The following is a 13,557-nucleotide window of genomic DNA, read 5'->3' on the forward strand; positions in this document are numbered from 1 at the left end:
TCTCTTCCCCCCGCTTCTGTGATTCTCGAGCTTCTGTTTCATTCTCCTGATTTTGACCCTCTTCGCTTGACAATAACCGTCCCTTCCTTGGAGATTCGAGTTGACACTCTTCCCAAGGCAATCAATACTCTTCCCTCTAGTCCAATTGAAATCCAATTCGTCTACCATGCCGTATCCAGACGAGGCCGAGGGCTTCCAGGTGGATGGGCCCAACACGTTCACCCAGTTCCACAAACGCTTTTACAAGCTGAAGCCCTTTGGCGATTATGGTATGCAACTCAGCGCGATCCGCGGTATAGCCACCGAGTCTAACACACCCTCAGACGTGGACATCAAGATCGAGGCATGCGGCGTATGCGGCAGCGACGTCCACACGATCAGCGGTATGGAAGCCCCGTACAGAACCCAGAGCCACGACGGCCGCCCAAACTGACACTGCTCGGCGCAGGGGGATGGGGAGAGCAGAAATTCCCGCTGTGCGTGGGACACGGTGAGCACTCGCAACAACAACACCACGCGTGGCAGTCCGCGTGAGCGCTAACCAGGCCAACGCAGAGATAATCGGGCGAGCGCTTCGTGTCGGGCCCAAGGTGACGCTCATCAAGGCGGGACAGCGCGTCGGCGTCGGCGCGCAATCCTACTCGTGCGGCGAGTGCAAGCAGTGCCGCAGCGAGAACGAGACCTACTGCCCCGTGCAGATGATAGACACGTACGGGTCCGAGTGGCCGGACACGGGGATCGTGAGCCAGGGCGGGTACGCGTCGCATGTGCGCACGCACGAGCACTGGGTGTTTCCGATCCCCGAGGCGCTGGACAGCAGCACCGTGGCGCCGATGCTCTGCGCCGGGCTGACGGCGTACTCGCCGCTGGTGCGGAACGGCGCGGGGCCCGGCAAGAAGGTTGGCGTCGTGGGGCTGGGGGGCATCGGGCACTTTGGGATTATGTTTGCCAAAGCGCTGGGCGCGGAGACGTGGGCGATCTCGCGCTCGCGCGCGAAGGAGGCGGATGCGCGCAGGCTGGGCGCGGATGGGTATATCGCGACTGCGGAGGAGGGGTGGGAGGCGCCGCATCGCTTCTCGTTTGATCTGATCGTCAACTGCGCCAATTCGTCCGAGGGCTTTGATCTGGCGCGCTATCTGTCCATGATGGATGTGCATGGTCGCTGGATTAGTGTGGGCTTGCCTGAGGAGGAGGGGCAGGTTATCAAGGCGCAGAATCTCATTTCCAACGGTGTTCTCATCGGGGCAAGCCATCTGGGCAGTCGGCGCGAGATGCTCGAGATGCTGCAGCTGGCGGCGGATAAGGGGCTGAAGGGTTGGGTGGAAGAAATTCCCATTGGGGAGGAAGGACTAAAGGAGGCCATGTTACGCATGAAGAAGGGCGATGTGCGGTATCGGTTTACTTTGACTGGGTACGACAAGGCATTTGGTTAGTCTGGCCCAGCAAACCGGCTGCTCCGGCGTTGAAGATCCACGCAGTCTAAAGTGCATGCTGCCTTATGGCTGAATTAGACTGTTATCTGAGTCTGATGAATCTGTCCGCTTGGGGTATTGTCGAAGACCGCTGAGCCGCCTCCCCGTAGCCTCTATATCAATCCTGTGGCCAAATCACTGGAAAGCCTAGTTGTTCCCGCCGGGCGAGTGTCTGCTTCTTCCACTCCGCAAAAGTCGATAGTCGCTCTTCTGGGGGCAAATGGCCAAAGGTATCCCGACGGTCGGTAAAGCGCAGTTTATTCAATCGATCGGCCAGGTCAATTTCACGTTCTGGCTTCCCATCCACCAGCAGGTAGATTTTCCCGATCCGCTCATAGAGGATCTTTCCGTATAGTGCAGTATGATAGCCCATTGAGAGAAGGGCATGGATCTGAAAGAAGAGATATGTTGATGGCCACTGAGGGGGCGTTTTGTATTCCTCAAGCTCACCATGCCAGCGAGAGCGACGCATAACGAAATGCTGAGATCGCCATCTCCGATAACTCACTTCATCTGGAGGAAAGGGGAACTTGGGTTCCGCAGATTGGAAGTCAAGAACGAGCGTCTTCACCGTCACGTCACGGTCATCGAAATTCGGATTCGCGGCAAGCGGACCATTTCCCTGGGATGGTCTTTTCTTTTCGTCGACGGGCCCGTATTGGAGAAAGCGCTCGAGTAAGGCATAGAAGCTCCAATGAAATCCAAGATGGCCGCCGGTGCCAGACTGTTGGCGAGCCGCTTCTGTTGAAATAATGTGGCCAAAGAGCCGCACGTTTACGCGGAGCGTGGATACGCGATTGGTGATGCGTGGGACCGCGAGCCAGGTAGGCAAGAGATCCACTTCGTCTAGGACGGAGATGTCGAGAATGTATGTGGATCCCGTGCGGTCCAGGAAGGACTGCGTCTCAGCAGATAGCTGACGACAGGTAAGAAGGAGGGGCAGACTGTTTGAGGGACAGTGTGTGCTGCGTCGTTCGTGGTAAATTCCACCGGGGCCATCAAGCCATGCCCGGTACTTGATATCTTGGAAATCAGCCCGGTTCGATTTGGACGGAGCAGGAGGCGCGTGGCAGCCCTGGACAACCTGCTGGATAATGAGCTCACGAAGCTCAAAGGGAAGCCTCAACAAAGACGGCATGTTGAGTTGCTGCGGAGGTTGACGGAGGCAGGATCCACTGTAATCTCATGAACGTGAAAATCAGGGCTGCTAGTAGAAATTGCCCTCTGGATTGGCCGGAAAGCTGGCCACTAGCGAAGTGCAAGGCGGATGTTTGAACTAAAAAGAGAAGAAGGTACGAGCTATGTGTGCCTCGGGAGCGAATCCTTTGAGAACAGTGGGGCCGCTTGAGTATATACAGTATGCTACCCACTCCCAGACTGAACTTGAGTGGTTTCTATGACACAGAAAAGCTGAAATGGCCCCTTTCGGCTTCTAATTCCATTCGACTTTGAATATGGTTACACTGCTAGTCCGGTCGACAACTCATAAACGAGTGAGTCCGGTGGGGCGGGCCCAGTCCCCCTTATTATGGCTTATTTATTAACCTCCGACTTAGTTACTTAGGTTCTATGATGACAGGGCCGAATTTAGGGCATCCACTCCCTTGGGGGCCGGGTTGGAGGGTTAAGGCAACGATAGTATTGTTATACGCTCTCTATACCTCCGTTCTCTCTTCACTAGATTCACACTCAAGGCAAGATGGCCCGCCTTTTATACTTGCTACTATTGGTCTTCACCAGCCTAACAAATGCTCGACCGACGGACCTTTCCTTTCCTGTTTCGCCTCATACTCGCAACCCTTCGAATCTGACCCTGATCTCGCGCAGCGGTCTTCATCCTCGCACTGGCCGCAGTGAAAAGTTTATGACGCGTTTCGTGAAAGGCGCGGAGGCATGGACCGACTTTCAACAGAAGCTTCACGATCGCTCGGGGACTTCCACGAACACCATCAGTTTGGAGTACGACGACCACACGAAGGGGTGGGAGTGTGGGGAGCGTGTACCTGTGGACCAAGACGGATGGCGATATGAACCCGAAGACCCAGAAGAAGGGAGTCCCCAATTAGAAGCGGTATACAAGGCGATAAATCTAGAAGGGAAAGTGCAGCTGAACGGGTTGATTGCGACGTTGTGGCGAGATCCTGAGGTCGTGGTCTCTATATACTACGATTGTGACAACGGGATCATGGTGCAAGACTTGGCCTACCTGAGGTATAAAGATGACCAGGGTCAGAAGCATCATATAGACGACAGCTGGTCCGATGTTGCGTGGTCCTTGTATGAGATAGGCTGCCCCGCTAGTGTCCAGAAGCTGCAATACCTAATTGTGGAGTTGGTCAAGAACCCTACTACCAGGTCAATTCTCGAGGAGGCGACCGCTGCCGCCGGCCACTGGGATGAGAAGAATGCCAAAGCGAACAACTTCGTTCCCACCACCTGGGACCCATCTACGATCACACAGCCGATCACGGAGGGTAGCTGTTCGCCGGAGAGTGGAAGTTGTGACTTCTACAGTGTGCTTTCCACGCCGAACACGATTGGGAGTGTCCATCTTCTTGAAGACCACATGTCGAAGTTGAATTACAAGACCATCGAGAGTATCTCTGGCTTCCATGACTGTGTGTACCAGAATGCCGAAGGAACCGCGTTTGTGAAATGGACCTTATATGTCAAGTTCAGTGGCTCTTGAATGACGCAGTACCGTGTTACTACTGGGAGTTCTAACAGGGAAAGACGACCATTTCTAGCGTCAAAAGCGGCCACGTCAAAAGCAGAATTGAGGATAGTTGGTCAACTATATACTCTCTCCTTTCAAGGTTCCCAGGTTGCCTCTTAGGGTTGACTCGGTCCTAGTCAATGACCCTAACAGAAGGAAAATCCGCCATCTACCTCAGTGCATGGTCGGAAGATATATAGAAAACAGTTGCAAAGGATTGAGGGGACTACATATTTTATTTTCTGTATATGGGGAATTGCAATAGAGAACAGTTCAAGGCTGCCCCCTCTGATGCTTGGGAAATGCACACTGCACGCTTCATTACCAAGGATGGTTCTCTACCACATGTACCAGTGCAACGTTTCGCAGCCCTGGTCCACTCAGAAGTACACAACGGGATCGGCGCTCCATCCTCTCCAGAAACCGGCAAAAAGGACTGAACAATTCCTACTTTCCCCGATTGCCAACAAAGTTGGCGGGAACCCTGGATCAGAAGGCCTAAACCGCCACCCGAGGGGCTGAAACCCGCCATGTCCGAAGTACTCGGTACTTGCATCGCAGGGTAAATGGCTGCGCCGATGGAGGTAGCGGTACTCCGCCCGCATGATTTGCATGATTTGCCCCCGCAAGAAAATTCGAAACGGCTTTCCCTGCGGTTCATCGTCGCAAGTGCAAGTACTGGATACCCCGGCCCTGGGCACTCTTCTGCGGCGCCACCCAAGTCACTGGTACCTGCCGGCACGCACCCCGGCCACTCCGCCGCCATTCACCGCCCGATTTTCAGGCCCGTTCTGCGCTTCTGAAATTCCTCCCTCCCTGTTTTCTCCCTGCGCTGCCCTCGTTTGGATCTTTTTCTCTTTTTCTGTTTCCCATGGTGTTATGATCCCTTCTGCATTCCTTCTATCTCACACTCTTTGTTTTTCTTCCTGGGTCCCCGGTGTTATGTGTGGTTACTGTCCTTGATCTATACATTGTTAGATTTGCCTCCCTGCGACTCCACGACCGAAGGACCGCCATTACATTCCTCCGTCGAGACGATATACACTATAGACCGGTTCGAGGGAAAGTACAGTCATTTGCTATTGAATATACTATTAGTGTTCCATCGAGGGCTCCAGCATCAGCTTCACTGCGATTGTGCATTGCACCCTCCGCCCGTCCCCTGCGCGATACCCACGTCATGTCGCCACGGGATCATACCGTCTCCACGCGCCGTCGCCCCTCGCTATCTCTTCGTCCGCGCCCTCGAACGGCGATTCCTCCCCCTAAGGATTGCACCGTTGACCAGTGGCACAAGGCCTCCCCGGTGGAGGCGTACCAGGACCACAGCGGCTCAGCGGTAGAAGACATGGAGCCCTTTCCTGAGGCTGTGCCTCGGCGCCGCTCGGCGAAGAGCTTCTCTAGTCTGCGCCATCCCATGGATGGTCTAGTGGCACTGGGTCGTCGCCTGTCTGTCACGATTCGCAGCAAGTCCTCCAAACATAACCTGCGTGTCCCCGGAGAGGAAGAGGAGGAGGACGATGAGGAAAGCCACCATTATCACCATGTGCCGGGCTTTGCGCACCACAGGCGCAACGCGGCCTCTGGGCAGTGGGATGCGCAGCCGCGGACCTGGTCCCATGGATATAGTATCAACCGACGTCCCTCCCTCAACAGCGTGACTGCCCTGCATGGATTCTATGCCCCCACCGCATCGGTTCCTGCTCCAATCCCGGGCCATGGCTCAGAACCGCCTATCCTTCCGAACGACAAGTCTGCGGGCGCAGCGGCACGTGCCGCTGCCGCCGCGCAGAATGAACGAATGGAGATGATTAGGCTGGAGATGGCCCGGGGCGAGCGGGACAAGGCTTCGGATTTGAGATTGGCTCAAGATTCGGAGAGTGGTATTGGCATTGATATCAGGGATCGTTCGGATATGTCGGATAGCGAGTTGGATATTGTACGCATTGGTAAGGCTTGATCGTGTTCATCTGGTGACGGAACCATCATACTCATGAATTCATAGATCCGGCTTCTTACCTACCAGCCGAGATCATGGCTCACATTCTTTCCCATTTGGACCCTTCATCCCTAATGAAGTCTGAGCTTGTGTCGCATGGCTGGCACGAGCAAGCTTTTTCCTCCCACGTGTGGAAACATGTCTTCCGTGGCGCCTATCCCCGACGCCCGGCCAGCTGTACGGCGGCCAAAAAGAAGCAATCAGCTGGACTGGGGAAGAACATTCCCAATCAGGATTGGAAAAGAATGTTCTTGGTCCGGCGGGCCCTTGAGCATCGCTGGAAAGAAGGCAGGGCTGCTGCAATTTATCTGCATGGGCACAAGGACAGCGTCTATTGTGCGCAATTCGATGAGTAAGTTGAAAACTGACACAATTAGCTTGGATCCTCTGAGACCATTGCTAACGATGACACAGAAATAAAATTATCACTGGCTCCCGTGATCGCACCATCCGTGTGTGGGATGCCCACTATCCCTGGCCGTGTCTCAAAATCATTGGTCCGCATCCGGGCGACTACGTTGGAATTGGCCCAGTGAACAACCCGGCTCAGCAAGCTACAGGGAAGTCTCCCTTTCTGACTATCTGTCCGCCCTCGACCCCTTCGGCCGATATCGTCACCCCCATGGAGCAGCCTGCCAACTATCACAGCGCCTCCATTTTGTGCCTACGCTTCGACGAAGAAATCATGGTAACTGGATCTTCCGATCACACATGCATTGTGTGGGATATCAACGATGACTATCGGCCGATCCGCCGTCTTGTTGGTCACCGTGCCGGTGTGCTTGATGTCTGTTTCGATGACCGGTACATCGTATCATGCTCCAAGGACAGTACCATTTGTGTATGGGACCGCAAGACTGGCGTGCTCCTCAAGCAGCTCCTCGGCCACCGTGGGCCGGTGAATGCAGTGCAGCTGCGCGGTGATTTGATTGTATCCGCTAGCGGCAACGGCGTGGCCAAGCTGTGGAATGTCACCTCAGGCCACTGCGTTAAGGAGTTTATCCCCAGCAAGGACCGTGGTCTGGCATGCATCGAGTTCAGCGATGATGGCCGAACCATTCTGACCGGTGGAAATGATAAAGTCATCTATCAATTCGATGCCAACACGGGCGAAATGGTGAACAAACTTCGCGGCCACGTTGGATTGATTCGGTCGCTTCATCTAGACAGCATGAACAATCGTATTGTGAGCGGCAGCTACGATATGAGTGTCAAGGTGTTCGACACTGAGTCTGGCGAGCAGTCTCTTGACCTTCCAGGATGGACCACCAGCTGGATGCTGAATGTCCAGTCAGACTACCGACGAATTGTCGCGACGAGCCAAGATTCACGGGCGGTCATTATGGATTTCGGGTATGGGCTAGATGGAATTGATTTGTTGGAAGAGTAGCCGGGGTACATCTATATACATTGACTCGTTTTGCTCTTTTTTATTTAGCGTTTTTGGCGACATTTTGGCGAGCATGGATCTATGGGGAGTTGAAAATATTGGGATCTGGCCATTTAGAGCTGGCCACCTGGAAATGGGACAGGGACACTTGGGCATACATGTTCTGATTTCTTTGCTAACATACATTGCAATAATGACGTAAATATAAACGTTCATCTTTCCTTTCTTCAACTTATAGTACTGTGGCTTGTGAACCGTAAGCAGGCAGTGATATTAGATTGTGTTATCATCAATTCTCTGCCAGATTGATTGAAAATGGGACCAAGGCTGAAAAATCCAGCCTCAGGCATGAATGTTACATAATCTCATGTCATTGGCTGCCTGAGTGCCTAGCGCCATTGGGATCCGTGGATTTTGGCATCAAAACAATCCCGCCGTTGTTTTGCATCAACACAGACAGGCAGACCCTGGCGACCAGGCCCTGATCTTGCAGCGTTCTTCTGCTTTTAGCAACACCCTATCTGTTCCTTGTCTCTCCCAGTTTCTAGCTCGCCTTATTTCCCCGCAATCCCGACGACGGCTATCACTACCCCACCATGGGTGAATCCAGGTTCGGCTTTCCCCCCCTTGATCATCAATCGGCCCCCTGAAGAGCGCATAATGGCCTACTGACTGTTCTGGGTACTTAGGCAAGAACTGCTGGCATGGTTGAACAACCTGCTACAGCTGAACATCACCAAGATCGAACAGTGTGGAACTGGGTATGATGGATCGACAGCCCCGGAAGATGGAAGAAAAGAGTTGGCACAAAGGAATCGACTGACTGAATGTTTGGGCATAATTCTACAGCGCTGCGCTATGCCAGATCTTTGACTCGATATTCAGTGAGTGGTGGCCCTGGTTTGCAAGACTGCCGATTTGGCGGACAGGTGCCCCGAGGACATCAAGACTGATCCGGCTCTCTCTTATCTAGTGGATGTGCCCATGTCCCGCGTAAAGTTCAACGTCAACACCGAATACGCGTACCTCCAGAACTTCAAGGTCCTCCAGAGTATGTCCAAAATGATCGGTTCCGGCTCCACCGCACTTCACCCTCTAACCTACCTCACACCCGTCCAGACGTCTTTGCCCGCCACGGTGTAGACAAGCCCGTGCCCGTGGAGTCCCTCACAAAATGCCGCATGCAGGACAACCTGGAGTTCCTCCAGTGGGTTAAACGATACTGGGACCAGCACTACCCCGGCGGAGATTACGATGCCGTCAGTCGGCGCAAGGCCTCTGGCGCTCCCGGTGGTGCCCCCGTGGCAGCTGCGCGTGCCCCCTCTGCAGGCTCGCGGCGTGGAGTCACCCCAACCACTTCTGCTGCGCGCCCTCGGGTTGCCGGTGCAGCAGGTGGCGGCGCAGCCACCGCGGCGTTGCAGCAGGAGGTTGCTACACAGAAGGAGGCGATCGCCGGGCTGGAGAAGGAGCGCGATTTCTACTTCGCCAAGCTGCGTGACATCGAGCTGCTGTTGCAGAGTGCCATTGAGGAAAACCCGGAGTTGGAACAGGACGAGAACACTCTGGTGAAGCACATCCAGGGCATTCTGTACTCGACTGAGGTGGGTTGTACAGATGGGTCCACGGACCTCTCATCATGAGGCTCTGCGACTAACGCGGTTCTGTTCTAGGATGGATTCGAGATTCCCGCCGAGGCGGAGGAAGGTGCGGCTGACGAACTGGAGACGTTCTAGACCAAACCCGGGACCTGGACCCCATGGAGGAGAAAGAGCGAGAGCGAGAGTCCCTATTACTAAATACCCCCTCTCCTTCTGGATTTGTGTTTCTTGACGGGCTCGGACTTGAGCGTAGATAGTGAAATGACCCGCACTGCTCGAATTAGGGCATATGGATACAAATGCAGTCCATCAACGACCTACCAATATGCATCGCGTAGAATGTATTCGCTCTTCCATATATAAGTTCCATACATAAGTTCCGTATGGAGTACTATTGGTGTATCTACATACCTGTATATAAGCACTTCCTGGACACCAGTACAAGAGTCTAGTAGTATTAATAGTAGTAGTGATCACGGCAATAACTAATATAATCATGTCAGATAGAGACTTACATACGTAGCTATGCGAGCGCAGTCACACACTGATGCTATTATTGGCTGCAGGCGTCCAGTAATGGTAAGAGCGGGTGCCAACAAGTGCCTAGTGCCAGTAGCGCGGGCGAGTCCTTGCGGGCCAGAATTAAATTACCGCCGTTACGATAATTAAACCTGCGTGGACGCTAAACTTGTCCGGGGTAAGCGTGGCTGGCCAGAACTTTCGGGCATCCCCACCTGTCACCCGTGACTGGCTGATCCCGCCGTGTACCTGCAGCAACGCTTTTCCCTTTTGGACCGCTGTGGTCATGGCCTGTCTCCTCGCAGCTTCGCATGGCCATGGGAAACAATAAACAAAGACGCCCGGCCGCTGCCAGGACTCGTCGAATCTTCTTTTTACAGACGCTGCCGTTCTTGTCGCGCTCAATTTTGGGCCCCAAAGCTCACCGGACGCGCCCTGGAGGATTTCTTCGGCCCCCCCGGGCTAGTTCCTCACCACGCGGGTCGCCTAGACTTGGTTCGATAGGGGAGCGCTTGGTCCGGTCTGGCTCGGCCGTTCCATCGTTTCCACCTTTTCTCTCCTCGCTCTACGCTTGTCCTCTACCTCTCCTCTCCCCAAGAGCCGGTCTGCGTCTTCGCCAAGCGGAGCTTTCTGTGTTCAGCGCGAGCGCGAGCGACCGTAATCAACAAAGAAGAGTGTCACAACGCCCACTGCGTATTCCACCAGTCACGTCTGGCCCGCTGGAATATCGGGGTCGACGCTGATATCACTCTTCGCTTCGTTTGTTTTTTGGGGGATTTCATCAACAACACCATGGACTAGGCTGCGAAGCCTGCCCGCTTTCATTCACTTGGCTTCTCTATTCTTCGCTCTTTTCTTCCGGTATGTTCTCGAGCCGTCAAATCGTACATCACGACATGACTAGCCGGCGCCTAGAGCGTTGAGCTAATGCTGACATGTTGATGCCACCAGACGATCCAAGGCTTCCGTTGAATGCCATTCACTCGTTATTGATCAACCCCACTGTTTGCGAACAACTGAAGAAGCCGACATCCACTCCTTATACTCTCGCTCAATTCGCTCCTTTCGGAGCCAGATTCATTCCTTCAGTTAAACTAGCGGGCAAGACCCTGCTTTCCATATTCAAACACCCAAAACTATCTTTCATTTGCCTTCGTCTCTAAGCTGGTCGACCCAGCTCCGACCTCCGTGAGGATCTGCGACAACTTTGAATTATCCTCCATTATCTTTTCTGGCCAAGGAACGAGTGACGCAATGGCCCACCATGGGCACTCTCGCCATTCCCATGCCAGCAGGCGTATGAAGGCTAAGCGCCGATTGGAAACCAGTGAAGCAGACATGGTGGATGATGATGATGCCAACTCCGATCTTTTCGGGAGCGCGGACGCCGTGCAAGAGCCTATTCTCGCCCCATCCGACGTCAACTCGAGTGAGACCTGCGACCCTCTGCAAAATATCACATGCCTCGACGACGTGCCAGTCATGTCTGAGGCAGTGCTGTCGAGGCGGCAAGAAGCCGAACCGACGCACGGCGTCCAGGTCGAGACCGTTTTGCAAGTGGTGGACGCCAACTCCCAAACTCTTTGGCAATCGGCTGGTGTTGATTTCCCAATGACAATATCAGGGTCAGCCTTTGGAGCCCTTACGCTTTCCGACATTTCAGCCTCCCCAACTGAGTCAATATCATCGACACCATCAACAGACCTGCCGGTGACCCAGTCAAGAACTTCGTCAATGACTGATAATACAGCCCCGATGAGTAAATCGGTAATCCCTATTTCCTCACCAAGGGTCACCACTGGTATTAGCTCAATACCTCACCTGTCGACACCTTTGGTCTCAATCTCGAGTTTTCCGTCCTTGACCCCGTCAAGTTTTCTCATGACTAGTGTTCCTACTTCCAGCCCTAGCTATTCGACAAGCTCGCCCTCTGTCACATCTTCCATACCAGAGTCTTCGTCGTCATCGTCGTCATCGACGTCGACCACCAGTATGTTTGGAGGTTCTGGAGAGACTGGCACTGGCACTGGCACTGGCACCGGTGCCGGGTCGTCAGCTACTACAAGCGATGCTCAGTCTTCAGGGTCAGGATCGTCCGGTAGCACTAACACACCACAGATCGTCGGCGGGGTTGTGGGAAGTGTTGCCGGTCTTGCGGTGCTTGTTCTTCTTCTCTTCTACCTTCTCCGCCGCCGAAAGCTTCTCCAAGGCAAGGGTACGGACACACTACCGTCCAGTGATGCAGGAGCCCGAGAAGTGGCAGAACGAGGTGCCAGCAACGATCCCTTTTTCACGGCTTCTTACCTCGCACCAGCTTTCATGAAACGTTGGCGCCAGTCGACTATGACCACAAGAACAGAGAGCAGCGTTGACTCGTATTCAAGCGAGCGTGGATTCCAGAAGATCTCAGGTCGCAAAATTCCTCCAGTACTCACTCACGGAGGCGATGGTTATGGTGGTGGCCTGGGCGGTGACTCTCCCACCATACCGGACTTTATGACCGGACTACCCCCCACAGCCCCTGCTGGAGGACCATTGTCCTCATCTTCGCAAGGACCACCGACGACATCACCGTATGGCGTGCCTTTGGACACCAGTTTTACGCGGGAAGCCGAGGAAACGTCCTCGCCAGCGAGACCTCCACCAGTCCGCCTGCCCGTTTCCAGCTCGGTGAACTTCGGTACCCCAACCACCGTCAATCCGTCCCATCCCGTCCCCCAGCCACAAAGTGCTCTGACAGTGGCACCCTCGCGACCCGATGGACTGGGCCGTAGTCTTCCAAGTCACGATGGAAGCCGCGGTAGCCGCTTCACGGAGAGCCTGGAAATGTGATCTGGGTTCCTTTCGTGATGTGGGATATGTGATACGATAAAACCGACGTGTATATGGGACCTGGGGCTCCGACTTCGCCGATTGACGGCCATGACCGATTTTCGTTCGAGCGCTTTGCCTTCATCTCAGCACTCCTGCTTTTTGTTCTCGTCCTCCTGTAATTTGCTGTCCGCCCGGTTCATTCTTGTCATATTCTGTTACTCATTGTGAGCGTCCCCCCTGTCCTTCAAAAATGTCCTCGTTCATATCTTTTTCTTCTCATAGATACCCCTTCTTCCCTCCCCTTTTTTGTCATCGTGAATAGCCCTATTTCATTTCGATTTTTATTTTGCTTTTCATTTTGATTTTCATTCCCCTGTCCTTTATTTTCTCCTTGACTGTTCACTGGGCATTAGCGATTGTTGATACGGATAGAAGTTAGAAGTCCCCTATTGGCTGGACTCTAATCCATAGTCTAGGCAAACAGTGTTAATTGGAGCCTAGAATTCTTATTTTTCGATATTTTGGGCAACATTCACCATATTCAGGAGCCTAGAAGAGGCAGTGAAATTACATAGATGGACGGTGTACTTTGTGGCTGAGAACGAGCCAGCGAAGCTGAAGGTGTGTTGCTCTTACCTAGGCGATCTCACTATTAAATAAACTAGGGCTTGTCTATGTGGTCACCTGATACAAGCACCGCCACATATGATCGCGTTGCCACATGGCCGCGCCACACATGTGGCGGTGGTAACCCTCACCAAGCCTCGAGGATCTTGGCTGTAGGCATCAATCACGTCGATACAGTACTCACTGGTTCATGCGGGATGCCAGCTGTCATACTTGCAGAAACCGGTAATTTGGATGTTATATTCCCAACCCGGAAATGACTTCGGTCGCTCAAGCTTGGGCCGTCTGTGCCTGCACATCTCATCACCCACCCACCCACACCAATCCGCTACATATGACGCGCACTCGATAGAATTCCCCGCCTCCTTGCTTGCGTGGGAGAAGCACTGAACACAATGGCCCCTACTCCATCTATCTGACGC

The 13,557-nt window shown here is 53.8% G+C and overlaps 6 protein-coding genes across 6 annotated transcripts; 5 read left to right on the forward strand and 1 right to left on the reverse strand.

Moving 5' to 3' along the window:
• Window positions 1-166: 166 nt before the first annotated feature.
• On the forward strand, window positions 167-1,433 carry N7459_006557 (NAD(P)-dependent alcohol dehydrogenase; the record flags this gene model as incomplete). The annotated part of the gene is made up of 3 exons (XM_056945725.1): window positions 167-383; window positions 449-490; window positions 556-1,433. 3 exons carry the CDS (start codon window positions 167-169, stop codon window positions 1,431-1,433), a joined length of 1,137 nt encoding a protein of 378 aa, XP_056797724.1.
• A 157-nt stretch (window positions 1,434-1,590) lies between these two features.
• N7459_006558 (uncharacterized protein) lies at window positions 1,591-2,610 on the reverse strand (the record flags this gene model as incomplete). Its single annotated transcript, XM_056945726.1, has 1 exon — window positions 1,591-2,610. The coding sequence occupies one exon, from the start codon at window positions 2,608-2,610 to the stop codon at window positions 1,591-1,593; it is 1,020 nt and encodes a 339-aa protein (XP_056797725.1).
• A 561-nt stretch (window positions 2,611-3,171) lies between these two features.
• Window positions 3,172-4,161, forward strand: N7459_006559 (uncharacterized protein; the record flags this gene model as incomplete). Its single annotated transcript, XM_056945727.1, has 1 exon — window positions 3,172-4,161. The coding sequence occupies one exon, from the start codon at window positions 3,172-3,174 to the stop codon at window positions 4,159-4,161; it is 990 nt and encodes a 329-aa protein (XP_056797726.1).
• A 1,207-nt stretch (window positions 4,162-5,368) lies between these two features.
• On the forward strand, window positions 5,369-7,577 carry N7459_006560 (F-box/WD repeat-containing protein; the record flags this gene model as incomplete). Its single annotated transcript, XM_056945728.1, has 3 exons — window positions 5,369-6,137; window positions 6,194-6,539; window positions 6,602-7,577. 3 exons carry the CDS (start codon window positions 5,369-5,371, stop codon window positions 7,575-7,577), a joined length of 2,091 nt encoding a protein of 696 aa, XP_056797727.1.
• A 596-nt stretch (window positions 7,578-8,173) lies between these two features.
• eb1 (microtubule-binding protein BIM1) lies at window positions 8,174-9,310 on the forward strand (the record flags this gene model as incomplete). The annotated part of the gene is made up of 6 exons (XM_056945729.1): window positions 8,174-8,187; window positions 8,267-8,338; window positions 8,427-8,461; window positions 8,551-8,628; window positions 8,697-9,178; window positions 9,248-9,310. 6 exons carry the CDS (start codon window positions 8,174-8,176, stop codon window positions 9,308-9,310), a joined length of 744 nt encoding a protein of 247 aa, XP_056797728.1.
• Window positions 9,311-10,993: 1,683 nt separating this feature from the next.
• N7459_006562 (uncharacterized protein) lies at window positions 10,994-12,526 on the forward strand (the record flags this gene model as incomplete). The annotated part of the gene is made up of 1 exon (XM_056945730.1): window positions 10,994-12,526. One exon carries the CDS (start codon window positions 10,994-10,996, stop codon window positions 12,524-12,526), a length of 1,533 nt encoding a protein of 510 aa, XP_056797729.1.
• Window positions 12,527-13,557: the final 1,031 nt, after the last annotated feature.

Source organism: Penicillium hispanicum (assembly GCF_028827665.1).
Source record: "Penicillium hispanicum strain IBT 35686 chromosome Unknown utg000006l_segment0_segment0, whole genome shotgun sequence".
NCBI classification, from domain to species: Eukaryota; Fungi; Ascomycota; class Eurotiomycetes; order Eurotiales; family Aspergillaceae; genus Penicillium; species Penicillium hispanicum.